Source organism: Hippopotamus amphibius, chromosome 5, assembly GCF_030028045.1.
Source record: "Hippopotamus amphibius kiboko isolate mHipAmp2 chromosome 5, mHipAmp2.hap2, whole genome shotgun sequence".
In the NCBI taxonomy this organism is placed as follows: Eukaryota; Metazoa; Chordata; class Mammalia; order Artiodactyla; family Hippopotamidae; genus Hippopotamus; species Hippopotamus amphibius.
Genome location: NC_080190.1, coordinates 127,267,123 through 127,294,834, shown reverse-complemented (window position 1 = coordinate 127,294,834; position 27,712 = coordinate 127,267,123). Strand labels below are relative to the sequence as shown.

Genomic DNA, 27,712 nt, shown 5'->3' with positions numbered 1-27,712 from the left:
TCTCATGGGGTTCGTCCTTTGCGGCTACTGAGCTCACTTTCGGCAGGGCTGAATCAACCAGCCTGGGTTGAGAATGTCACTCTCCATAAAGAATCTGTTTGCCTTTTCCACATGCCTGAGGGGCAGAGCCAGTCCAAGGAAATTCTTTTTTTTTTTTTTTTTGGCTGCACTGTGTGGCATGTGGGATCTTAGTTCCCTGATCAGGGATTAAACCCACGCCCTTGGCAGTGAAAGCACCAAGTCCTAACCACTGGACCGCCAGGGAAGTCCCCCAGGAAACTGTCGATGTTAACTTGGAAGTTTATGTGTTTCCAGGCTACATTAATAGTATAAATTCAAAATCCAAGAAGTATCTATGAGGACAAGCTTCTGGCAAAACAAATTCAAGGGAAAGGCTCCCTGCTATCTCAGTTGGAGCCCAAGCCGAAATAGACAAGCTTCCCCATCGCTTCCTGGGAGTCAGGTTTTTTTCCACTTCACCTTGTGACAAAGAGCGCAGCCCTTAAAAGGGTGCCAGCTTCATAACGATGAGTTACTTCTGAGCCTCCAAGTCAGGTGTGCCATGTGGTTTTTAGGTTCCTTTTCAGTTCTCTCTGGGCACTAGAAGATGCAATTTCTTTAGGGCAAGCTGATTTTTACCCTAGTTTATTCAACATTTCTAGGTTTTTAATTACATGGAATGTAAGTTTGTGTTTTATTTTTTTTTAAATGTTTAAAAGCATTTAAATTACCTCACAGGGGCATAGAGCAAGGCAGGGGACCACAAAGTAATTAAGATACATCATTCTGAACCCTGGCTCTTACACATAATAGATCTGTAACTGCAGGCAAACAATTTATCTCTCCACAGATCAGTTTCCTCTTCTGTAAAATGAAGGTAAGGTTGATGTGAAGATTATATGAGTAAAGGATATAAAATGCTTAGTACAGTGCCTGCCTGGAATATATTAAGTACTTAACAAATAACATTTTCACTTTTTAGTAAGTTTTACAGAATAAAATCATATGTTGTTAGGAGGGTGTCATGTATCTACTTCAAAAAAGTTTAGCAATACAACAGCCTGCAAAAGTAAATAAACCTCCCAATGACTCACATACGTAAGACACTGGTAAGACACTGTCATTACCTGTAGACAGATGTAAACCATACCACGCTCTGACCACATCTAATTGCGAACAGAGAGTTTCAGAAGGATGATGAAATAAAAGATTAACATGTGAAGTAAGATGCTGCTGTGAAGGATAAATCTAAAAAAGAATTGGAGACAGCATTTCAGTACAGAGCTCTTACCACAAGGGCTACCCCAAAATGGAACAAGCAGCCTCACAAAAAGGTGAGCTGGTCACTTTATTCAAAAGCAGAAGTTGAAGGACTACTTAAGAGACAGAACAGACGGGATTCCTTACTGGGAAAAGTCAGAAATCAGCAGTGACGTAAAAAAGAGAAGAAACTACTTGAATAACTGATTTGAGACTAAACTTAAAAATCCCATGAATACTACATGAAAGGCAAAGACAGAAGGAAACAGCAAACGAAGCTTCTTGAGGTTAGGAACAAGGACAATCAAATTGAATGTTTGTTTGGCTTGTTAATAACACCGAGGACAGGATGCCTCCAGGGACCACACCACCATCACGTTTCTCTCTCAGTGTGCATCCCTGTGGTTACACTGTCACTTTCCTCCTGTTCCTTGCAGACAGCCGTTTCAAGGCAAACCCAGATGTTAAAAATAATATTCCAAAGAGCCAGTCACAGAAAAGTCAGAAGTAAATTTTATTTCACATTGATAGAAACCGTGAAAAAGATTTACATTTTCCCACATTCGTTACAGCACAGTATTTCAACGGAATAGTTCTTGCCATAAATTAGATCTTGCTGATTTGTGTAAGTGAAACAAGTTTTTTATTCAAGATAAACACAAAATGACTCAGTAAATGATTGTTTAAGAACTGTAAATCCAGACATAAATATATGGCTTCATTATTAACATCCTATACTGTCCATACCAAATCATTCCCATCATCAAGTAGCACCCATTGATAAAGATGCATTCCTAATAGTGTCCTAGTCAGCAGAAAAATTAACAATGGTTCAGAAATACCAAGCATACATTTTTGCTACGTATTAAACTGTGTGGCAGCTACACCATATGTATTGAATTCCAACTTTTAATACCCATAAATTTGTTTTCAAATAATTTTAACCAATAATCTGAAAAATCTATTTAAAATCAAATAATTGCTACTTTTATGTTTGCAAAAAAAAACATCCTCTCTGACTACAGTGAAAATTTCAAATAAGTCCACTGGCAGATAAAGTAAAGCAAATTTTTTGAGTGGACTGTTCATTTCCTACAGCAGTTGGTTTCAAACATTTGTGCAAAATACGTAAACTAAAACTCTATGCTACGAGGAGAAACATCTCAGAGCAAATCATCTTAGAAATTCGTTTTTAAGATCAGTCTTAAATATTTCAGAACATACTAGAATATGACCTAATTATTCTTTCAGTTAATTACACAAAAATACAACCACACAATTATTCTCATTACCTGGACTGAAGACTCTAATAACTCTGCAGGCCTAACCTGTGGACAAAAGTCCAGTTTAAGAAGTAGTGCAGAAACTTTGAAGTGATGTCTGGTTTCTGTTCTACAAGTGTAAATACATTTTCAATGCCACCGTGTCTGTGACTCAGAATAGATGACAGCACGCTCTGACAGCAGATGTCTATGGCAAGGAGGCAATATTTGGTCTGCTGTGAAGGATAAAAAAGAAGGAACACATTTCTTTTCTAGATAGGAAAAAAGAATATTAAATAGAAATTATATTCGGGAAAGAAAAACCTGGTCCCCAAAATAAAAGGGCCACTAACTGAAGAGAGCACGATTACTCTTTATTGACACTGAGAAGCATTATCCCTATTATTAGGAATAATGCAATAACACATTCTTATTATGGGTTATAATCATTAAGTATATATGAGCACACACAAAAATACAGATACTGCATGGTGACCGAGTAATTTGGGAAGAAGTCCATACCTAAGTCACAGCACGCATAAACCGTTTATGTCTTAACTGTTCTTTATACCTGAACAAATCTTCATTAAGCATACTAATAATTTTCAAGTGATGTAATACAAAATCTGGTTGCAGTATTTTATCATTTTGCTAAATTTCATTTGGGAGAAAGAAGCTAGCGGCTTCACCTACTTTAATACTAGTATATTCTGGATCATATCATACAAATACATATATAGAAACTGAAAAGATCATAAAGTTCCCACGAGGAGATTTATTTAGTCTGTGTCATTGGTGTGTATTTGCAAAACATTTTAACACTGCAAACAGGAGAGGTTTCAAGACAGGGCACAGGATGCTGGTGTGCACTTCTCCACAAGGCCTCTTGGTGACGTCAGTCAACGGGAGGTAGGAGTTTATCAATGAACAGCTTGATGTCTATCATTTCCTGGTTGGAAAAAAGGGATTTAATAAGCAGTTACACAAATCTGAAGGGAAATCCCACTAAACAGCACTAATTAAATCCATGGTGCGCACAGGTAAGGTGAAACTACGTTTTTACTACAATTACATAAAAAGTGCTGAAAGATAAAGGTGGCGCCGTTTCTATGACGACGAGGATGATTACTGTCATTCAATGACTGCCCTCACGTGTTATGAAGTCCCGTGAAAACGGTCTGCATTTGCTCCACTTGAACAAAACACTGGGGGTGGGGGGAGGAAGGGGATCTAGAAGTGACAATAATATACGGAGAAGACCCGGTACGCCCACACCTGCGATCAGCCTAGTGTCCTCCGCGCCCAGCTCCCAACGCTCCCTTGCCAGCGGGCAACGCCAGACCTACAGCGTCTCTCTCAGGGGCACAGCCGCAGGCTGCGGAGGGTGGGCCTGAGAGAGGCCTGGGGAGCCGCCCCCGGAGAGCTGCTCCACGCCTCCCGCAACCCCTTCCCTCTCACCCCTCCCCTACACCTCCTGCTTCCCTCTCCCTCCCTCCCCCCCCACTTCCTGCTTCCCTCTCCCTCCCTCCCCCCCACTTCCTGCTTCCCTCTCCCTCCCCGCTTCCTGCTTCCCTCTCCCTCCCCCCCACTTCCTGCTTCCCTCTCCCTCCCCGCTTCCTGCTTTCCTCTCCCTCCCTCCCCCCCACTTCCTGCTTCCCTCTCCCTCCCCGCTTCCTGCTTTCCTCTCCCTCCCTCCCCCCCACTTCCTGCTTCCCTCTCCCTCCCTCCCCCACACCTCCTGCTTCCCTCTCCCTCCCCTCCCCCATACTTCCTCCTTCCCTTCTCCCTCTGCTCCCCCACACCTCCTGCTTCCCTTCTCCCTTCCCTCCCCCACACCTCCTGCTGCCCTTCTCCCTCCCCTCCCCCCACACCTCCTGCTTCCCGTCTCACTCCCCTCCCCCACACTTCCTGCTGCTGCCCCAGGGTCTCCCCGCCAAGCCCCCCAGACCCACATGACACCCTCATCCCTCCCTCACTCGGGAAAGCAGGCACAGCACAGCAGTGGCCTGTCTCTCCTGCGACACTACCTACTTCAGCCCCACCTCCTGTCCCTTCCTGCCCTGAACCATCTGTCCAGTGCCCTCCAACATCCAGTGCCCTTCAATGTGGTGCACAGAGTCACAGCCACACAAGCACAGATGCCTGAGTTTGCCCCCAAACCCTCAACGTACTGACTCAGAGGCAATGAGTCTGGAGTCCTGCGTCTGTGTGTCTGTTAAGCTCCAGGGACGTGTGACGTGATGCCTGCTTTGGAAACCACTGCTCTGCACCGCAGGACCTGGCATGCCACCCACAGCCCTCTCCAGATTCAACACATCATCAGGGGTTCAACTATGTTCTCAGTAACACCTAGAATCCCAGGTCCCCCTGTCTTTCTGGATAAAGCATATCACTGCCTGCCTTCTCTGCCCCCAAAGCAAATGATTTTGCCAGGCTGAGAGATGCAAAAAATGTTAACTTGGACTGTCCTGGTGCTTAGCAATCGGTTTTTATTCTAGACCTTTTCAAGCCTCCAAACCTATCTTGACATCCTTCATTCTTACCAAGTGATCACCCATCTCAGTTTTTCAGAGAACTTTTAAAAAAACTTCTATTATAACACATATCACATTCTGCTTTCTATATAATTACTTGGATATATATCCTTCACCCCAAAAAAATTTTCATTGTAAGTAATCTACTTTAGATTTTAATAAAGGAATGTTTTTATTTGTCCTTGAATTATGTACAATATTTGCAGGTAATTGGGGCATGTCTGCTGAATTAAATTGAACTTTGATCTAAGTCCTACTGTGAATTCATTAACTAACTTCTTTAATCCCCCAAGCAGTCAAGTGTTATTTATCTTAAAAATATCACACGCCATCAGTTGCAAACATGCCTCCCTAATCACTGCTTCCGAACACTTACCTGCTGACATGAACTGTGCATCATGCCTCCGTAGGTCTTGAAGGTTACATTGGCCGGATTTACCAATGACTTCAGTCTTTCAGCAGTAAGAGAACCAAACATTAGGGGAACTAATGGATCCAAGTCTCCGTGGCACTGAAGAATGGAAATGTCTCTATTCACGCTACTGAGAGGACCCTGCAAGAACAAGACTAGCATTATTTATTCAAGGATGTGGAGCGTCAGGCTAGGCACATACAACATGTTCTTACTCACACTACAGGTTACGTCTGGCCACAGAAATAAAATTCCTTCCATCCCTGCACCCCACCCCCAATCTCTTTATTTAAACTTTTATAGGACATATGATTACCCTGCTTGTATTATGTGTTTTCCTAATGAATCAGTTCCTTGAAGCGCATTGTATCCTAATCATATGTTCAGTGTCTGGACACAAGAAGTATGTTTTAGCTGAATCATGTTCTTTGAAGCTCTTACTTGACTTAAATAAGGTTAATAAACAGTACTTACTATGTGCAAGACACCAAAGCATTACTATATAGTGATAAGAAAAAAACCCCTAGGTTTAAAGATGAATTTGAAAATAAAATAACATCCCTATTCCGTATGTGTACTATACATTGCTTTATACTGTTGAGTATTTAGAAGTTATATTCTATGGGAAAATTCTGCTACCAAGCATTGAGCATACAGAGCACTCAAAAACATTATTTCTACATGCAAAAAATAGCCCTAATTTTAATATATATCTTAAAATGTACCGAAGACTTCAAATATAGAATTTATGACAATAAGGTCTTCTTTTTTTTTTCCAGTACTCATTTCTTACTCTGTTCTACACAACCCACAGTAAAGACAGTGCAGTGTACGGGTAAAGCCTAGTAACAATACATCACAAGTCTAAGAATTTAGAAAAGGATGACTGACGTAAACTACGGGCTTTGGGTGACAATGAGGTGTCAACGTAGGTCCACTGGTTTTAACAAGTGTGCTCTGTCCTGTGGGATGTTGAGGGTGGGGGGGGCTCTGCGTGTACGGGGAAGGGGATACATGGACATCTTCTGCACTTTCCAATCAATTTGCTGTGAACCTAAAATTAAGTTGCTCTACAAAATTAAGTTTACTACTACTAATAAGAAGTGAGAGTATGTCCCCGTCCTCAACATCATCTGCCACCCCTCAGCTCAGCCAGGCCAGTGCTGTGCGTGCGTCAGGCACCTGTGGGAAGGAAGCCCGCAGGGGCAGCCAGCAGCTGAGAGCGGTGACGCCGGCCAGCTTCTGCTGTGTGGTCAGCGCCGTGTACAAAGATAAAGCTCCTCCCTGGAAAGACAACAGGGAAAGTCAACGGGACATGACTTCTGCAGCAGCAACGCGAGTGGTTCTTGTTATCAACACTGTCCACAAAGACATCAAACAGGGTGGCTAACATCCAATGCAATCAGGCAAACTGGCAGAAATACACGCACACCCCACCGTGTCCTCAAGGACTCCATTCTCCACAATGAAGACCGTCATCAGCCCATAGCGACTATCCAACCAGCCAAGACATAGTTAACAGCAGAGTTCACTGCTGCCCTGACAATACCTAAGGGTACTCTCAATTTATAGTTACTATTTTCTCTTTTTTTTTGGCCACGCCACGAGACATGCGGGATCTTAGTTCCCTGACCAGGGATTGAACCCACGCCCCTTGCAGTGGAAGCCCGGAGTCCTAACCACTGCACCGCCTCCATAGTTACTATTTTCTCCTCTGCAAAGTCTTAGGTACAAAATCAAATCTGGTCCTAAACTGGTGTTACTTTCCAAAACAAGAACTCACAACGATAAGGGCTCTGTGGCGGACGCCTCCAGAGCACTGGCCACCAGCTCACAACACCCTGCGTCCTGGGGCCCATGTGTCCTCTGACCGCGCCCATGGCTCGCGGGGCCACACAAGGATCTGAGATTCTTTCTCATCCGAGAGATTTTAAAATTGAAATTCAGTGCGTGTCAGTCTCTTTGTGTGGCTGGAACTGTAACATGTAAACTCAAGAACAGGAAGAGCTACAGGCAGCAGATGGCCAACTGCAGACAACAGGCAAGTGAAGCAGACAGCAGAGAAGCAGATGCAGAGGAAGAGAAGGTGCTGAAGGCTTCCCGAGTCCCCTGGGGCCTTGCTTCCTTCCCATCCGTGGCTTCCGCGATGTGACACCAGACTCGTAACTTACTCTTCCTTGCTTAAGGTGTTAGGAGTTGGCTTCTGTAAACTATAATCAACGAACCTCATAGACAGACTCCTGTCTGAATCAAGCATTCATTTTTGTACCCACATTTATGTCACAGTGTGTAGCACAATGTATATTACCTGTAAGTTTCAACACATACCAAATCGATAACACATCTTTTCCCTGTATTGTATCAACAACCTGTTCCTACTGAATTCTAAATTCTAAATGATTCCATAATTCTGACACTGCCCTAACTCAGGTAGTCTGGACACTAAATTGTTGACCCAGAGGATTTACAGCTGGAAGCTAGGGCAGTTTGGGGGGGTGACATGGCAAACAGGTAATGAGCTGAAATTAAGATGTAAAGTCAATATGATGTAACTGTAGAAAAAAGTACAGAAGATAGGAGAAAAGTACAAAAAGACAAGAAGATGCCAAAAATAAACATCACATACTTTTATCTAAAACCTATTTTACATGATAAGAGGAGGGAAGAGGACAGAGTGACGTCACCAAGACTGACTTTGCTCCCCCACCAAGGACGACCACCATCTACTCAAGAACGGGAACCACTGAGGGACCCTCAGACAGGGGGTGAGGCTGAAGCACCTCTGACCCGGGGGACCAGGACAGATGCAGCAGGAGTCAGGAAGCGGCCCCCACACTGGGGTCGCTTCGTGGGAGCCCTACCCTGATCTCGCTGGGATTACAGGGGAGCCCTCGGGGCTCAACCACCAGGAACCCTGACAAACAGAGGGAAGGAATCCTCTGTCTTAGACCTTATTATTCCATCGGTCCCCTTCTCCTGGGACAGGGGACTTACACTTGCACTCAGGCAGAGTTTCATTTAGAGGGGTAGTGTTAACTCAGAGACCTAACTGCGTGTGTACTATGGTTATTTAAGAAAAATACATTCCAGGTTCCAATCAATTTCCTTAATAAATTGACTTTCAAGACATAATCTGTAGGGTGAAGAGAGATAATCTATCACTGAAGAGAGAACAAGGAAAAGAGCACAACGTACTCTCTAATTAACCATTATGTCTGGTCCATTCAAACTTAATTCAGCTTTAACGGTAAGTAATACATCAGATTCTATAACATCTTCTAAAACCAGGACTCCTCCATAGAAAAAGGATTGAAATTACAGACTTCTAGATAAATACGCTGATGACACTGACATAACACCCAAACTTTTATCTTACCTGAGAAAATCCTCCCAAGATAATTCTGTTAGAAGGAATGCCATTCTTCACCTCTTGTTCTATCAAAGCTTTTACTAAAAATAACATAAAAGTTGAATCACCAATACTTTCAAAGTTAAGCCCATTGATACAATTTAAATAGAAAAAAATCAATAACAGAAAAGCATAAAGTATATTAAGGGTCGAAACAAGTGAAAAACTTGAAGCACTCTATTAAAATACAAAACTAGAATGTCTTTTCAAAAATTCAGATTTTGCACGTGTTGCGTAAACTGATTATTTGTTGCATAATTTATTGTAAACAAGTTTTTTTTCTCATCAACAGATGGATACGGACAGTCCTTTATCCATGGTCCATCCTGCTCATATACATTTCACAGTTCTTTCTCTTCAATGAACCACACGCATTTGTACCTAAAAGCTATTATTTTTAAATTGTAAGTAGTTAAGTAGTTTACATGGTTTGTGATTTACAGTGTTTAAATGGTTCACTATATTATCAAAAAAAAAAGAAAAGACACAGTATTACTCTTCCTTATAGCCAGTAAATAATGCAGGGGAAAAATCAAATGAATTCTTTTGTTTCTGCAAAATACTTTGACACACATTGTTAACTAGATTACCTGATAACTTCTAGGATTTCCTTTTTCTTTATAATGCTATGTTTGGGGGATAACTGCACCTTTTACAAATTTATCTCTTTCATTTTTGACAGATGCGTTGAGTTTCATCTTTTTAAGATGAAACTTTCCAACCGTATATTTCCTTTTTACCAAAAAAACAAAAACCTGCTTTTATTAGAACACTGCAAAAACCCCAAAGCTCAAAATGAATTTTTTTTCTTTTTGTATAAATTTAGTCTTAGTTAGAATAGCCTGAAAAGCAAGGGGTACCCTGATGAGTGCCTGGAAAACGGGCTAGAGAACAGGAGAGGAGTAAAGAGACATACTGAGAAGCCTGAGGGCTTCACTGAGGGGCCTGCACAGCCTGGTGGGAAAGGAGATGCAGCCGCCGCGGCAGCAGTGGCCCAGCGGTGAGGAGGGTCATCTGGGGCGGGGCGGGGTGCGGTGGGGAATGTGAGCCCCTGGCCAGCAGGGAGCTGGGGCTGCTTCCCCTCCTTTTCATACGGCTTCACTCCTCTGCTTACACCAAGCATGGAGGTAAAATTAAACCACATTCGGTGACCGCAGTCAACTGTAGGGTGACGGGTCCTGATTCCAGGCCCGGACCCACCCTGAGCCTCTTCCCCTCTGTGCACGGGCACATCCTCCCAGCCCTGGGTGGCGACACCCCTCATTCCCAGCTTTGGGTCTGAACCCGATTCTCGCCAATCACACATCATGTCAGAGAGAAAGAATGTCACGGGCCAACCCTACCCAGGGAAGGGACCTTTCCCGCTGGAGCCCACGAGGCCCGGCCGTTCCCTCCACAAGGCCCACTCTCCCCATGTGCCCAGGGTCTGACAACTCGCGCCCAGGCCCGACTCGTGCTTTACCACCTATTATTTTCTGACAAGACTCTAGCTCTAGGATTCTAGTTTTGATCTACTTCTTGATGATCGTAAACAGTGTTCTTGGGTTGACATTCCTTAACATCCAGTATGTTCTGAAGGCATCTTCCCTATTAAAACAGGAAACTTACAAGTTCTTCTCAAAAACAAAATAAAATTGTTTTCTAAATATTTTTATTTTTTTCTTTTTTTTTATAAATTTATTTATTTATTTATTTTATTTATTTGCTGGCTGTGTTGGGTCTTCATTGCTGCACACGGACTTTCTCCAGTTGCTGCGAGAGGGGGCTACTCTTCATTGTAGTGCGCAGGCTCCTCATTGTAGTGGCTTCTCTTGTTGTGGAGTGCAGGCCCTAGGCGTGTGGTCTTCAATAGTTGCAGCACATGGGCTCAGTAGTTGTGGCTCATGGGCTCTAGAGCACAGGCTCAATAGTTGTGGCGCACGGGCTTAGTTGCTCCGTGGCATGTGGAATCTTCCCAGGGCAGGGCTTGAACCCGTGTCCCCTGCATTGGCAGGTGGATTCTTAACCACTGCGCCACCTAGGAAGTCCAAACTAAATATTTTTAAAAAGGACCCTACTGATTTTCATTTTTAAATGATTTTTGAAAATTTCCAACAAATGTAAAAGTAGGAAGAGCGTGCAGTGGCTCCCCAGGTACCTGTCACCTGGCGTCTGCAGCGAACGCCTCCCAGCCGGACCTGCGGCTTCAAGGCCCTGCTTCACCACCCAGGTCACGTGCGCAGGAGGCAAGCCTGGCCACCGCGCTGTCTACCGTCAATGTTTCAGTACACACGTGTCAAAGAAACACATGCTTCTGTGCACAGTTAAAACCAGACTTCTCCCAATAACTTAGTGTTCTTTACGCTTTCACCCCAAAAGTAAGTGGAGTTACCATGTACACACGGAGGTCATGACTGGAGGCTCTGTAAAGCAGAGCGAACATGGTACAGGCGTGTTGAGCGAGATGATTTGCAGGAATCACCTGGCTGGGCCCCTCACGAAAATCAACACCACCGTACCCTGATCTCCGCCTTCACTTCACATCCCTTTAATGACGATGACTGGCCACAGCCATTGGACATGCTGCCACTTTCTCCACCCGCCCACGTCAATCAGAGCAAAGCAGTGCATCCGGCAGCACTCAAGTCTGATAAACGCTGTTCTTCCACCCACCTCACCTTCATGAATCACAGTTAACAGTCAAACAAGACAGCGAGCGGTCAGAAAGGAAGGACAGCACCACCACCCGAGTGCAGAGGGCTGCGTCGTGTTTCACCAACAACAACACAACAACTGAAGCTACTATAAATATTTCTTACTTACCACTTTCTGCTGCCTGTTTAATTCCAGCTTCATCTTCCTGTGAATCTGGTGAAAGCCCAATAATGTCAAACCTGGAAAATAAGGCAAAATCCTAAAAGAATCATTCAATTCTAAGAATATCTACTCTTGATAAGAAGACAGTAATTTTAGACAAAAAAGGCTAACCAAAGATATTCTTTAGAACATTAAACTCAAATTAAACTTAAACACATGACTCTGACATCCTATAAGTTCCTTTCATACCAACTAGATACAGATGCTACTAAAAAGTCACAGTGCCACATAATTTTAAGATAGAAGCACCTGAAGAATGACCCAGTCCAACCTGACACCCACGCAGGAATCTCAAACCACAGCCCTAAGACATCTGCAATAAACTCCAGCTCCTCACTCCCACCTAGTGCATCGGAAGTCCACCAGCTGGAAGGACCTGCTTCATCTCAGCCCCTCACACCTACTGCACACGGGCACTCGGGCCACCTCCATCCACATTCTGAAAAGCCTGTCACCGCCCGCCGCAGCGACCTCAAACCGCAGGCCGGGCAGCCCTCCTTTGGCCCCGTCTACCTTGCTACCCACTGCGTGCTTCCACCATGGTCTCGCGCAGCCAAGGCAGAAATTTTGTTTCTGGAGAGAATTTGGCCAGAGGGGGAAGGTGGAGGAATCAAAGGCCGAGGTAGACAGGGACCTGTGAAAGCTGCCAAGGAAACTCCAGTAGATAAAAGCAAAGGTTCAAGGGGTTAGAGGTGGGTGGGAACAAGCAGAGGACAAGGCGGCGACAGCCAGCACGGAGACAGGGGAGCAAGCTCAAAGGAGGAGCCACTAGGCTGACAGGCAGGTCTGCAGTCAGCGCCTCGGAGATGGGACAGTTCCAGACGACAAAGCCCCGGCGATGCTGAAGCTGAGAGAGGAAACTGTCAGCAGGAAGAGAACAGGCCAGGAAGTCACAAGCCGGTGGAGGCCATGAATGGGCCATTGACCTCGGATCCCGTCACCCGAAAGGGAAGACAGCGGCAGGAGCCTGAGGGGAAAGGAGGATAGGAACCCGGTGTCGAGGCCATCAACTGTGAGCAGACCCGACAGCAGCGGAAGAAAGCACAGTCTGGAAGTGGCTTGGAGAACAAAGAACCGAGAGGAAAGCACACAGCGAATGCCTGGCATTCTGAGTGTCTTGAGAGGGCACAACAAGAAGTGGTTTCTTTAAAACCTGGCCAGCTCTCGAGGAAAGCAAGAAGGTGGGAGGTGGAGAGGCCTCGGCTTCACCGGAGAAGATGCCACACCAGCACATCTAGGTGTGTGGTTACTGAAATCAACAAAGGCTTATTAACCAGTAAGAGATGTTCTCTACAGCATTTCTATCCACCTTTCTCTCTGTTTCTCTACATGTTTGTGCAGTTTCTTAAGTTTACCCCTGAATCTAAAACATAAAAACTGAAATACTCAAATACAGGTTAAATTCAATTATATAATTTTGCAACTTAAAAATTAAAGATCGTTATACACAAAAGCACTTCTGATTAAAAAAAAAAACTAAGTATAAGTAAAAAGTTCTTACTGAATAAGTGAAGTCTTACTCACCAAGAAGGCATGGCCATGTTCATATTTAATGTTACAGGCATAACCGGTCTACACGGGAAAGAAAAAGAAAAAGGAAAAATAAGAATAATATACCAAAGTGTAAAATCTGATAAATTCCATCAATGAAAGCTGATTACTTGAGGCTGTCACAAAATCGAATGCTACAATTTGCACAGATGAGATGCTTCACTGCACGCACACCTACACAATTCTGTTCTCCACACTCTCTAAACTGTTCTCAGGACATAGCCACAGCTGGAATGGACCATGCCTGGTAAATAAACATCTTCCTTCTTCAACCCCTCTACTTGATACTTTCAAACCAGACACGAGAAGAAAAACAGTAACCAAGACAGTTGGAAACGTCTGAGACTCTAAGGAGCTAAGGATGCAAGCAGTTTACTGCACAGACACGGTGGCATCCATGCCCATGGGCTCACATTACACTTTCGCTTATTTTCTAGTTCTAGGCTATGTACCTGCTTGTTTAAAGGACCTCTAAATAAATACGGGAAATGTAAGTTTTGCCTAAGAGTCCATTATACTCAACTCAATCCTATGATGAAAAATTTGCGGGACAACCTGAATGCAGCTGGGCACAAATGGAAAGAAACAAATACACTCTGATTACATCTTACCACCACCCTCCTGACTCACGAAACAAGTCTACCTTAGAGGTCACAAAATCTTAGTAAAATTTCCTTGAGAATATAAACTTCCCAAGGTTGGGAAAGAGCCTTAAGCCAAATTCAGTCTTGGGGCCAATAACAATATAGCAGAAATTCCAACAGCATCAAGAACTCTGACATGAGTTCAATTCATAAGGACACGGCAAGCCTGGCCACAGCATTCGGTTGTGAGATAAACCCTCAATTTCAGGATAAAAAGAGGAGGGAATGTTTTCTTACCTGATCTCAGATACTTCTGCTCTTTCATATTTATTGACTCTGCGGCTACGACCACTTCTGAAGATGAATTACTAACCTATCAGCGTGCACCTCACCCCATCTGCTTCTCCACGGCTACTGCTTCTCAGTACCCTTTCACCTGAGACTTGCTCATCTTAGTGATTTTCTGAGTCTGCTCAAAACTTACTAGTTTCTTTTGGACACCCACAAACATTTTCAGAATTCAAAACCAAACCTAACAGACTCCAAAGTCTGTGTTCTTTCCATGCTACTGATGAAATTTAGGAGTGTTTTCCAGGTAGCAGAGACTTCTCACAAACCTAACAGGTAAATCCCCCTCAGAGACAGCTCAAGGATGTCCTGAAAACTTAACGGATGCTTGCGTGTCTACAAAAATTTTTCTGGCTGTGAGTTCAACTGATCTCCAAGAGAGCATTATTTTAAATTTCTCAAGAAAAAAGAAAAGAAAAAAATTCAATGTAATCAGGACACATTTTAGTTTTAAAGAACTTACTAATCTTTATTTTGAAACTGAACATTTAAAAGATAAAAATTAATTATATTCCAATGCTTTTCTGGAAAAGTAAAGCTATCTCGATTGTTCCTCTCCAGACTCTGAATCCCAAGCCTGAGAAGTGAAAATACTCACGCGTGCGGGCAAATGTACTTGATGTGTGCACTTCTGATGCCTGCAAAGGCTTCTGCCCACCCATGCCTGGTGGAGAGACATTTGAATGATGCCATTAGATATTGCTCTAAATTCCAGGACATCAATAACAGAATAGTACTTAAATTTGGGGGCATAAATTTTAACCCCTTAAAAGACCACTACCGACCTAGAAACGACGCAAAGCTTGTGATTTCAGCTTTACCTATGGAGAAAGATGATCTCTCATTACTTCTGAAGGGCAGTGTTTTCTCTTTCATATACTTCACTGGACTTTTTAATTTATAAATATATTTTTTATCTCGTTATAACCTCCCAACAATGTGCCAAACAAAGTAGGCAAGATAGATGATATAATTCATTTTATAAACTCAGAGGAGAAAAGTAAAGCAGCTGGTATGTCTACATGCTAAGTACACTGTCAGAAATAACTCAATTAACATTCTCTCCTTGTGGGTATACATACATACACATGTTCAAACAAAAAATATACACATCATCAAAATCCTCCCAGCCAGAAATAAAGTTAATCTTTTTTACGTATTTCCCTCCAATTTTTTTCACGCATAGCACCTGAGAAATAGACACAAGAATGGGATCCTACTTCACATACATACAGCTCCCTGCTTGTTTACACCTGACATTATATCTGATACGTTTTACACGTTACCTCCACTAAAGGATAAAATAAAGTAACTTAAGCCTTTTTTGGATAAAATAGTTTTGAAATAAATATTAAATGCGTTTCTGTTAACTACCTCTCTATTTTAATCCACCTCCCCCAAAAGTGTTAAGGAAATATAGAAAAATTAATAACAATTAATAACAATATCATTAACATATGTGACACTGACACTGAGCCAGGCACTATTCTACAAGTTGTATATGTGTGCAGGCACATGCATGTGTGTGTTTCCATGTGGGCTCATGTGTGTGTGTTATGTGTGTATGTGTATATATATATGAGACTTTAGTGCAGTAACTACAAAACATGTTGAAAGAAATGGAAGCAGATGGACATAACGGATACCCCGTATTCTGAGAGACATCATATGCCTAAGGTGGCCGTGCTCCCCAAATGCATCCACAGTCAATGCATCCTCTTTCGGGATCAGAGCTGGCTCTGTAGAAACTGACAGGCTAATTCTAAAGTTCATCTGGACATGCAGAGACCCAGAATAGCCAATCTTGAAAAAAAAAATACTGTTGGAGGACTCACACTTCCCAATTTCAAGTTACTACAAAGCAACTGTGTAGTGATACTGAAAAGACATACAAATCAATGTAACAGATTTGAGAATACAGAAATAAATCCTCACATTTATGGTCAGTTTATTTCTGAAAAGGGAACCAAAACAAATCAATGGGGAAGAAACAGTCTTTCCAACAAAAGTAACTGGAAGAAGTGGAGAGCCACATGAAACAGGATGAAGTTAGACCCCTGCCTCACACCACATACAAAAATTAACTCAAAATGTACCAAAAACCTAGGAGATAAAACTATAAAACTCCTAGAAGAAAACATGAGAAAATCTTTGTGACCTTAGACTTGGTGACAGTTTTTTCGATGTGAAGCCAAAAGCACCGGCAACAAAGAAAAATATCTTAACAACAAAGGAGTAGGCATCTTGGGTTCTAGCCCCAGCTCTGTCTCTATCTAGAGTGTGGCCTCAGACAACTCATTCAGTCCAGGGGTTTACAAAAGTGTGGTACCATCTGGGAACCTGTTAAAAAGTTAGAGATTACACCAGTTCCTTGATTCCAGCCCAACACCACAGGGTTTTTCCGTCTTCCCCCTTCCCACATTTCTCGCGTAATTCCACGAGAAAGCCGGCTTCCACTCGGCAGTTCTGGCCAGTAGTGCAGCTTGGGATATGCCTCCCCCAGGTGCTCCACCCACAATCACACTGCATACATGGGAACATCTCCCCTCAACCCCCCTAGGCTGACTGTGACACGGGAAAGCACAGTTCTGACTATGGGGAGTGGGAAGGAGAAAGCCCTCCCTTCCACACAGTCCAGGAGTCATTGGTCTGTATTACCTGGCTGTGTGAGATTTTTCTAGGTCATGAGATTGTAAAAGTTCACAAAACAAAGTTTCAAAGGCAGAAGTGGTTAAGTGGGTTAGATCTTACAGAGAGGTCAAACAAGGGGAGGATTGAAAATAATACTGCAGACCACCAACAAATAAACAGAGAATGAGGGAATTTTTTAAAAGATCATTATTTGGCAACCATCACAATAATAGATCCAGACAGCAATTGTTAATGGGTGCTAAATCCATAGATGAAAAATTGGTGAGGAGATATTTTCATAAAATCAAAGTAACTCCCCACAAAATACTTTTTAAGTGCAATTATACTTATTATCTCTACTGTGTAGAAACCTGGAAGACACTACCTTTACCAGGTATTGAAACAATATCATCAGCAAAGGCACAAAAATCAACAGTGTGGGCCCAGGACCAGCCCAGCAAACTCTGCGGTGTCCCTGCCAAAAGGGAGAGGCCACCTAAACCCACACTGAGGGACATCCTACCTAGGAACTGGCCCATAGGGGAAAAGTGTCAAGGTCACCAAAGACAAGAAAATGGACTGCTCAGGGCTGAAGGAGCCTCGGGAGGTGTGACAACTCAATCTAACTTGAGATCCTGGACCCATAAAGGACACTACTGGGTCAACCCAGGGAAATGAGAGTGGGGCTGGTGGACATGATGGTAGCTTCAGATCAATGTTAACGGCTTGACTGACTGTGGCTATGTGGCCGTGTCCCTGTACTTACAAAATACACGCTGAAGTTCTATGGAGTAACGAGGCAACATGCCTGCAACTTATTCTCAAATGTGTAAGAAATGCTAACAATTGCATAATCTGAGTGACAGGTAGAAGGACCTCTAAGCACTATTTCTATAACTTTCATGTAAATTTGAAGTTATTTTAAAAGTAGTTAAAAATTGTTCATAATGACAACGATGGAATGCAACCCACTAAGTAAATCTATGAGTCCACACTACACAAGCCGGGAGGGGCAAACTAATAAACATCAAAGGACTGGCAGAGCTAGAAAATCACATCTCAGTAACAACCGACTCCAGCAAGGATCATCAACAGACGCTAAAAATATTGGGTGAAAGTCTCATGTACAACTTGCATAGTCTCAAAGTATCTCCTATGACTTGCTCTAAGTACACAGGGAAAATGATTGCAGCAGAGAAACCCAGGAGGAAGAGACCACCTTCATCGAGTGAGACAGGTCAGGCAACAATAACAGGACAGACGGCCCCACCTGACTCCTGACGGGATGCAACCAACAATACGTAAAACCTACATGGTACTCATACTCAAAATGCACAAACTGAACTTCATCATAAGGAAATGTCAAACACCTAAATGGAGGAATCAGCTTGATCCCTGCAGAAATGTCAATGTCACGAATGCCAAAGAAGAGCTGAGGGACTGTTCCAGATTAGAAGAGACTAAAGAGCTGCACCAGCTCAGCGCAGTGCAGCTGGGATTGAAGTGCAGGCAGAGAGGATTACCACAAAGGACATTACTGGGGCAACTGCCAAGGTCTGTTAGATAATAGAGTATACCGGATAATAATATTAAATAAGTGCTAAATTTCCTGAATTTGATAATTTTTTGTGGTTATGTAAGAGACTCTGCCTGTTCTTAGAAGATACATGTTAAAGTCTGGAAATAAAGAATCATGGTATTGGCAATTTACTCTCCCAAGTTTGGCAAACACAGTAATGTATTCAACAGAGATTAGTGAACCTGAGTAGAAGGTAATGAGGAATCTGTTTTATTCTTGCAACTCTTCTACAAATGTGAAAGCATTTCAAAACAAAACATTTTTTAAATGTTATCAAAAATAAATACGAATCTCTGGGTTGTAGGATTTCAACCGATTTTCACTCTCTTCTCAAGCGTATTTGCATTTGAATTTTTTTTTAGTGACATTTTCATAATCATAACAAAAGCTGTTTTTATTCTGGAAGGAAAAATGATCTCATGCAATATAGTTTGAACTAACGTTATTATACATGTTACGCACAGGAACAATTTCGTGGTCAGATGTGTTTGCTGCAGATCTTTTCAGAGCTAGTGCATACCCAGCAAATCTTCAAGAGGGGAATATACCATATCATACTTCCTGGACACTAAGATATAATCTACCACCATATATACCATATTTGAAAAAAAGCCTTTTATTAAAAAAAAATCACCACCACAACACACACACATATCATAAAATGAATACCAATCTCAGAAACACAGAAATGGGGGGAGGGTGACGTATTAGAATTGAGAAAACACAGAATTATACAGGGTCTCCCAATCTCATTTGGCCACCAGACACTTTCCATGAGGACACAGACTGCAAGACCCAAGTTACCAGACAACACACCTTGGCTGGGCCTGCAAAAAAGAACCTCAACCAAAAAAGGCAAAAGCTGCCCCTTTTTATAGCTGAGTCCCTTAGTGCCCATCCTCCAAGCTAACCTGACAAAAGACTTTTAGTTCTCCAAAAAGTGTCTTAAATGTTGAATTGCCACTTGTCAGACTGGTTGGTTCTGAATTTCATCACGGAGCCAATCGAATGTCAGCTTTGGTGCCATCCCACACAGTAAATACTGTCAGAACTGGACACCTCTGATTCTTTATATACACTTAATTCTTAGGCAAGATGTCATGGTTGCTCTTGGTGTTTTTACTCTCACATTGTTCATTTTCTTCTTTATTTTCACTCAAATTCGGTCTAAAGAATCTGGCTTAACTGGGGTCCACAGAGAACCTTCCTACAACTGAGGCTTTTACCCCCTGGACTGATTCCTCAGACCCTGAAGCTCTCTTTATTGGGAGAGTTACAGGGGAGCAAGACACTCCCTGGCTCTCAGCATCAAGAAGGGTTTGGTGATAAATCAGAGCTTCTCTGAAACCTCTGTTTAGTAAAATAAATAAATAAATAGTAAAATAAGTCTGTCCTTTTCGTAGGACTACCTGATGGCCAGAACTTTCCCACAACTCCATGCAAGGCACATGTCATGTACCTCTACTTGGGAGGCATAAAAGGATATTAGGAATCACTTTTAAGAATCAATCTAGACCAGTGCCTCCTTGTGAAGATTTAACAGTTTGTTGGCTATCTCATCAAAATTAATCTTCACTTTTCCTCTAATTCTGTGATTTTGTAACAATTTTATAACAATCAGACCAAAGTTTCAAACATAATCACTGATTTAAATTTTAAAAAGCTCTCAATATAGAAAAAGGCTCAGCGAAAGATAAACTGTGTGGCTAAAGTTAGCACAACAGAATGTGTTGGATAAGCCTCCAAACAAATCTTTGAGCTGAACCCCCTGCCCTTCAACTGATTTTTTTTTCCTTTAAGGGAACATCTAAGCTCTCACCCAGAATGCTCACACTGCTATCATCTCACTTATCAAAATCAACTAGTTCTCAACCTGCCCTGCAATTTTACCTCCTCTGGAAAGCTCTCACCTGCAGTCTCTGCAAACACACCTCCCATCTCTGGTATCCAGTACCCACGGCAACTCAAGGAGCAGTTTGCAATTTTAATACGTTCCAGAAACAGGAGGTGAAGAATGACAAATTAAGAGGATGAGGGGGAAATTCTGGGGGGTTTTCAGAAAAGAAAAGATTCTGCCTCATGACCGGACTATAAGAAATATGACCAGCAATGTTTTTTTCTACAGTCCTAGAGTTCTTAAACAGCAAAGCTCCGCTCGTGTAGCGCTGCATGACCCGGTTTCATCGGGGTACTAAGACGGTACCTACCCCGTGTCTCCCAATCCATGAAGGAAAATCACCTGGAAGAGAAGAGGAACAGTGAGCAAGCAAAGGCTAAACAAACCCACCAGAACGTCACCCTCCGCAGCCCCGGTTAAGTTGGAGGCGGGAGTCACAGATCACTACCTTCCGCAAGTTAATCTCTACAGACTGCGCTTAAGTGGCAAAAATACTTAACTTCTCTTCTTGCGGCTCCCAAGATAATTAACCTGGGGTTTCAGCACTTAAAGAGCTCCCAGGTAGACATGACTCTGGGCAAAGGATCACATCCTAAGAAAAACAGTTTGTCTTTTTTCGGGTCAAGCCACGGAAGTCTCACGTGTACGGTAGAATTTTCCCATCACAAAAAAAGAGCTTCCGGGCGTAAAAGTAAGTTTGAGATCCTCACGCACGAGTTTTCTAAGGAACAGCACCTCTGGTCGAAAAGGACACTGAACCTTAGAACTCCTTTAATTGAGGACAGGGATGCAAGGTGAGAAAACAGTCCTTTCCCTCAGCCACAGACAAGGCAGAACCGTGCTCCAGAGCCACCCGGACGTGGGGCGCCGACCGATCAGGCGGGGGCCTCGGGGAGGGGTCCTGGGGCAGCTCCGCGGGCAGGCGGCTGCGATGGGGGGCGCGGGGGTGAGCGATGGGGGCTGGGATGGGGGACTCGGGGCCGAGGGATGGGGGACCCCGCGCCCTCCCGCCCACAGCCCCGCCGGGCCGCGCGCAGCACACCTCTCGACCCCCGCCCCGGACCCCGCGCCGCGTCCCAGCCCCGTCCCGCCGCCCGCCCGCGACGCGACCCCGCGCGAGGCCGCGAGCGCCGCACTCACCGCGGCGGTGGCCTTCCGGGCGGCGGGCACGATGGCGGGCAGCGGCGCCGACATGTTATTGCCGCACATACACCGGCTCGACCGACCGCGCGTCGGAAGCGGAAGGCGGAGCGGGCGCCCGGCCGCGGCCCAAGGGCGTGCGAGCGGCGAGTCCGGCCCGCCCACGGGCGCGCGCTCCGGCGCCTGCGCGCCCACGCGGCCCCGCACCACCCCCCGGCCCCGCGCCCGCCCTCCCGCCCCGCCGGCCGCTCGCGCGTCACAATGTCCGGCCGCGCGGCGCCCGGTTGGCTGCGGCCGAGGGCAGCCCGAGCTGACCTCCCGCCGCGGGCCGCGCATGCTCCGTGCGGGCGGGGACTCCCGGGGGCGAGCGGCGTCCGCGCGGGCACTCCCGACCCCATGCCCTTGCGGAGGTCGAGGGGGACGGGACTCGGGGGGAGCTTTGGCGCTGTTTCCATTTGGGGCGGCAGCAGTGTGTAGCGTCGGGGTCCGCGCCCCCCTCTTTTAAACCTCAGCGGGAGAGGGAACCGGTTGTCACGGAGCTTCCACAATTTACTGATGGGCGGTTGTGGAGGCCTTACTGTTTGAGGCCCCAGCCCACATGACCCCATCTCTAACTGGGGTGGCCGGATGCTGATGAAATACATGGTAGGATCTAGGAGGGGCAGAGGTGGACACACTTAAAGGCAAAAAGGTTACAGCCCACCACTGGAAAGAATCCGCAACGTGAGAACTGTGTCTCCGTTTTATTTGGGGACTCCCTGAGAACTATGCCCTGGGACGCATCCTCCGGGACAGCGCCGAGCAGGTGCTCTGAAAAGGCGGGGAGGGGCGAGGTCAGCAGTTACATGACTGGTCCAGGAGTGCACGCAGTCAAGCACAGGTCTCCCTAGGAGATTGATGCTAGTGGGGGGAGAAGATACCTTATTTACTGGTTTTAGTGTTTTCTCATTGTAGGAAGATGCAAGAGTTTGGGTTCATTAAAATGTTCACCTGAAAATATCTAATTATCTGAAGACCTGTTCTGCCAGTTTTTCCTGGGGTCACAGGGTACCTTGTTCCTCCTCTCAGCCCTGTACTCCTTTCAGGCGATGTTGAAGGTCAGTGACTGTGGTGGCTACTGACTTCATCAGGGAAAGGACAGTTTTTAGTTGTCAGAATCTACTGGAGAGGGACTTCCCTGGTGGCACAGTGGTTGAGAATCCACCTGCCAATGCAGGGGACATGGGTTCAAGCCTTGGTCTGGGAAGATCCCACATGCCTCGGAGCAACTAAGCCCGTGCACCACAACTATTGAGCCCATGTGCCGCAACTATTGAGCCCATGTGCCACAACTATTGAAGCCCACGTGCCTAGAGCCCATGCTCTGCAACAAGAGAAGCCACTACAATGAGGAGCCTGCACACCACAATGAAGAGTAGCCCCCACTCATAGCAACTAGAGAAAGCCTGTGTGCAGCAACGAAGACCCAATGCAGCCAATAAATATATTAAATAAATAAATTTATAAAAAGAGAAAAAGAATCTAGTGGAGAAACTTAAAGGATATATACAATCTGTTAAAAGGGAGTTAACAGGCCCAAAATGGAGTCACTTGTGCTAAGCCCACATTATCACTAAATTGAAACTTACTATCTAAACTTATTCCAGTTTCAATCTTTGCCAGGAATGTAAAGTCAGTCTGCAATTTACTGTTGGGCACTAGTGAGTTAATCAGCCTGTCTAACTAAATCCCTTCCATTCCCCCAAAGAAAAATGAGGTAACATGCTCTTTCTTTGTTCCCCCTCTCTTTCTGCCTTTAAAAGTCTTCTATTTGTGCAGCTCCTTGGAGCTCCTCTCTGCTTGGTGGATGAGATGCTGCCTGATGCGTGAATCGTTGCATAAAGCCAATTAGATTTTTTTATTGGTTGAATTTTATTTTTTTAACAGTCCTCAGGGAGTCCACTGTAAGGGAAGGAAGCTAGTGAACAAAGGTCTTAAAAAAAAACTGAAAAGGACTTCCTAGGTGGCTCAGTGATTAAGAATCCGCCTACCAATGCAGGGGACACGGGTTCCATCCTTGCTCCAGGAAGACTGCGCATGCCGTAGAGCAACTAAGCCTGTGCGCCACAACTACTGAGCCTGTGCTCTAGAGCCCGTGAGCCACAACTACTGAAGCCCACGCGCCTAGAGTCTGTGCTCCACATCATGAAAAGCTACCGCAATGAAAAGCCCACACACCACAATGAAGAGTAGCCCCTGCTCGCTGCCGCAACGAGAGAAAGCCCGTGTGTAGCATCAGACCCAACACAGCCAATAAATAAATTAAAAACCAAAGAACTCCACCTTAATTATATGATAGCCAGAGTGCTGAAGGTTGGGAGTCTTGTTCTACTGTTGTTGGTTTTTTGGTTTTTGTTGTTTTTTTTCCCAATCATTCTTGTCCTGGATCTTCTGGGCTTTCAAGAATTTTACGTTGATGCTGATTTCTACAAAATAAAAAGGCTGTTGGGATTTTCATTGAGATTCTCATGAAGCCACAGACCAATTTGAGGAAATCTGACAACTGAGTCTTCTGATCCAAGAACTAGTATATATTTATTTAGATAACCTTGGATTTCTGTCAGTAATGGTTTATAATTTTCATTGTATACACCAGAATACCTTTTGTCAAATATATCCCTAGAAAATCCATATTTTGTGCAATTGTAAATAGTATTTCAAATTCAATTTAACTACTGCTAGATATAGGAATTTAACTTTTGCCTACTGGCCTTGTATCTGAAATCTTGCTATACTCACTTAAGCTTTAGTAGCTTTTTTTTTTTTTTTTTGGTAGATTCCTTAGGATTTTTAGGCAATTATATGCTAGAAAATAATTTCCATGTATCTGTGTATTTCCCAAATTTCTTTCACAAATTCCATTGTGGTCAGAAAACATACTTTGTATGATTTCAAATTTTTAGTTCTATTGAGACACATTTTATGCTGCCGCATATGGTCTATTTCAGAGTCTGACCTGTGTGCATTTGAGAAGAATATGTATTCTGCTGTTGCTGGGTAGTGTTTGATAGATGTCTATTACATCCAGCTAGCTTTTTTTTTTTTTATTTTTTTTTATTTTTTGGGGGGTACACCAGGTTCAATCATCTGTTTTTATACACATATCCCCGTATTCCCTCCCTTCCTTGACTCCCCCCCCTCGAGTCCCCCCCACCCTCCCCGCCCCAGTCCTCTAAGGCATCTTCCATCCTCGAGTTGGACTCCCTTTGTTATACAATAACTTCCCACTGACTATTTTACAGTTGGTAGTATATATATGTCTGTGCTACTCTCTTGCTTCGTCTCAGTTTCCCCTTCACCCCCCGCCCCCTCCCATACCTGGAGTTCTCCAGTCCATTCTCTGTATCTACATCCTTGTTCTTGTCACTGAGTTCATCAGTACCATTTTTAGATTCCGTATATGTGAGTTAGCATACAATATTTGTCCTTCTCTTTCTGACTTACTTCACTCTGTATGACAGATTGTAGTTCTATCCACCTCATTACATATAGCTCCATCTCATCCCTTTTTAGAGCTGAGTAATATTCCATTGTATATATATGCCACATCTTCTGTATCCATTCATTTGTTGATGGGCATTTAGGTTGCTTCCATGTCCTGGCTATTGTAAATAGTGCTGCAATAAACATTATGGTACAAGTTTCTTTTGGGATTATGGTTTTCTTTGGGTATATGCCCAGTAGTGGGATTACTGACATCCAGCTAGTTTTTAATGTTGTTCAAACCTTCTATGACCTCGTCAGTCTTCTGCTTATTTATTCTGTCAGTTATTGAATGAGGGGAATTGATGTCCCCAACTATTATTGTTGAATTGTCTACTTTTTTCTTTCAATTCTGTCAGTTTTTGCTTCCTGTAACAATTTTTGCCTTAAAATCTATTTTGTCTGATATTAGCATAGCTGCTCCCGCTCTCTTATTGTTGGTGTTTATCTTTTTCCATCCTTTTACTTTGACAGCTTTATTGAGATATAAATTTACGTATCATACAACTCATCCATTAAAGTGTACAATTCAATGATTTTTGGTACATTATTGATTTTGTAATTGTAGTAAAATGTATTTAACATAAAATTTGCCATTTGTGCCATTTTAAAGTATACAATTCAATACCATTAACTGCATTTAAAATGTTGTGCAATCTTCACCACTATTTCCAAAACTTTTTCATCACTCCAAACAGAAACTCTGTAACTATTAAGCAACACTCTCCATTCTGCCCTCCCCCTAACCCCTTGTGATGTCTAATCTACTTTCTGTGTCTATGAATTTGCTTATTACAGGTATTTTATGTAAGTGGATTCATACAATATTTGTCCTTTTGTATCTCACTTATTTCATTTAGCATAATGTTTTCAAGGTTCACCCATGCTGTGGGGTATATCAGATCTTCATTCCCTTCTGTGATTGAATAAAATACCTTAGCAGGTATATACTGCTTTTTGTTTATCCAGTCATCTGTTGATGGACACTTGGGTTGTTTCCACCTTTTGGTTTTTGTGAATAATGCTGCACTGAACATTGGCATACAAATATCTGTTTGAGTTCCTGCTTTCAAGCCCTTTGGATATATCCCTTCAGCTTTCAGCTTATGACCATGATATGTCTGGGTGTAGACATCCTTTAAATCATCCTAAGAGCTTATTGAGCTTCTTGGATATGTAATGTTTCTCATAGTATTTGGGAAGTTTTCAACCACTATAGAGTCAATATTTTGCTGCTCCTCTCTCTTTCTCTCTCTCTCCTTTCCTTCAGTTACTTCTGTTATACAAATGCTGTATGCCTAATGGTGTCCCACAATTCTCCAAGGCCCTGCTCTGTTTTCTTCATTCTTTTTCTTTCTCTGTTCCTCAGATTGTATAATCTCTATCAATATATATTTAAGTTCTCTGACTCTTCCATCTTTCAGTTCAGACTTACTGTTGTGCCCCTCTAGTGAATGACTGTCCAGTCACACCTTTGAGGTTCCCTCTAGAACACTCCTCATTTTTTGCAATATAGATAGGCTGAGAAATTTCCAAATCTTCTCTCTTGGTTCCTTTTTCTAACATGCCCCTCAAGACTCTCCCAGCATCTACCCATTAGCCAGTTCTAAAGCCACTTCCACAACTTTAGATGTTTGTTAGAGCAGCACCCTAATTCCTGGCACCAAGATCTTTATTAGTTTGCTAGGGCTACCATAATAAAGGACCACAGACTGGGTGGATTAAACAGACAAGTTAATTTGTTCACAATTCTGGAGGTGAGATGTGCAAGATCAAGGTGCTGGCAAGACTGGTTTCTTCTGAGGCCTCTCTACTTGATATGTAGATTACTGTCTTCTCTCCATGTCTTCACAGCCTTCCCTCTATACAAGTTGACTCTGATTTGGGATGCAGGTATAAGTCTGAGAATTTATAAACCATTTAAAATCACCTGGGAAGAACAACTGCATAGAAAAAATAAATTTCAACATTTAGAGGTCAGAATAGTGCAGGAAGACATGGTAAAAGTGAAACAGATCAGCCAGGATGGAAGAAGGAAACCAGAAATGTGGCCTCTCCAGAAACCAAACAAAGAAAATATTTCGGGGGGCGGGGGGGGGGCAACTGCCTTGAGTGCTGCTAAGAACGCATTTTAGAAGAAAATTTCTATTTTTTAGCTTTATTTGAGGTATAATTAATATACAAAAATTGTACATATTTAATATGTGTATTTTGATGAGCTTGGACATATGCTTACACTTGTGATACCATCACCACAATCATGGTAAGAAACATTCCATCACCTCTTAAAAATTTCTTGTTTCCCCTTGCCCTTTTTTTGTGGTTAGAACCCTTAACATAAGATTTATACCATCTTAAGTTTTTAAGCACACACCATATTGTTAACTACAGGCACAATGTTGTAAAGTTATAGATCCCTGGGTCGTATAGATCTCTAGAACATATTCATTTGGCATACCTGGAACTTATACCCAGTCACCCACAGCTCTGCATTTCCCCCACTCCTGTTCCCTAGAAATCACCAGTTTATTTTCTACTTATATGTTTGGCTGTTTTAGATACATCATATAGGTGGAATCATGCATGTACTTGTCCTTCTGTGACTGACTTATTTCACTTAGTATAATGTCTTCCTGGTCCACCCATGTTGTCGAAAATGGTATGTTTCCTTAACTTTTTACTTGGAATAATATTTAATTGTATGTATATCCCATATTTCCTTTATCC

General features: G+C 43.3%; 1 protein-coding gene across 2 annotated transcripts; it reads right to left on the bottom strand.

Moving 5' to 3' along the window:
- Positions 1-1,753: 1,753 nt before the first annotated feature.
- LYPLA1 (lysophospholipase 1) lies at positions 1,754-21,620 on the bottom strand. Of its 2 annotated transcripts, XM_057735165.1 has the most exons (10): positions 21,464-21,534; positions 20,634-20,665; positions 15,002-15,037; positions 14,815-14,880; positions 13,258-13,305; positions 11,680-11,750; positions 8,845-8,918; positions 6,651-6,752; positions 5,433-5,609; positions 1,754-3,471 (listed from the first exon to the last, which is right to left on the bottom strand). In XM_057735165.1, exons 5-10 carry the CDS (start codon positions 13,296-13,298, stop codon positions 3,418-3,420), a joined length of 519 nt encoding a protein of 172 aa, XP_057591148.1. In that variant the 5' UTR covers positions 13,299-13,305; positions 14,815-14,880; positions 15,002-15,037; positions 20,634-20,665; positions 21,464-21,534; the 3' UTR covers positions 1,754-3,417. The 2 variants fall into 2 exon arrangements, with proteins under 2 accessions (XP_057591148.1, XP_057591147.1); XM_057735164.1 differs by lacking the exon at positions 15,002-15,037 and having other exon boundaries at positions 21,464-21,620.
- Between the last annotated feature and the right edge of the window lie 6,092 nt (positions 21,621-27,712).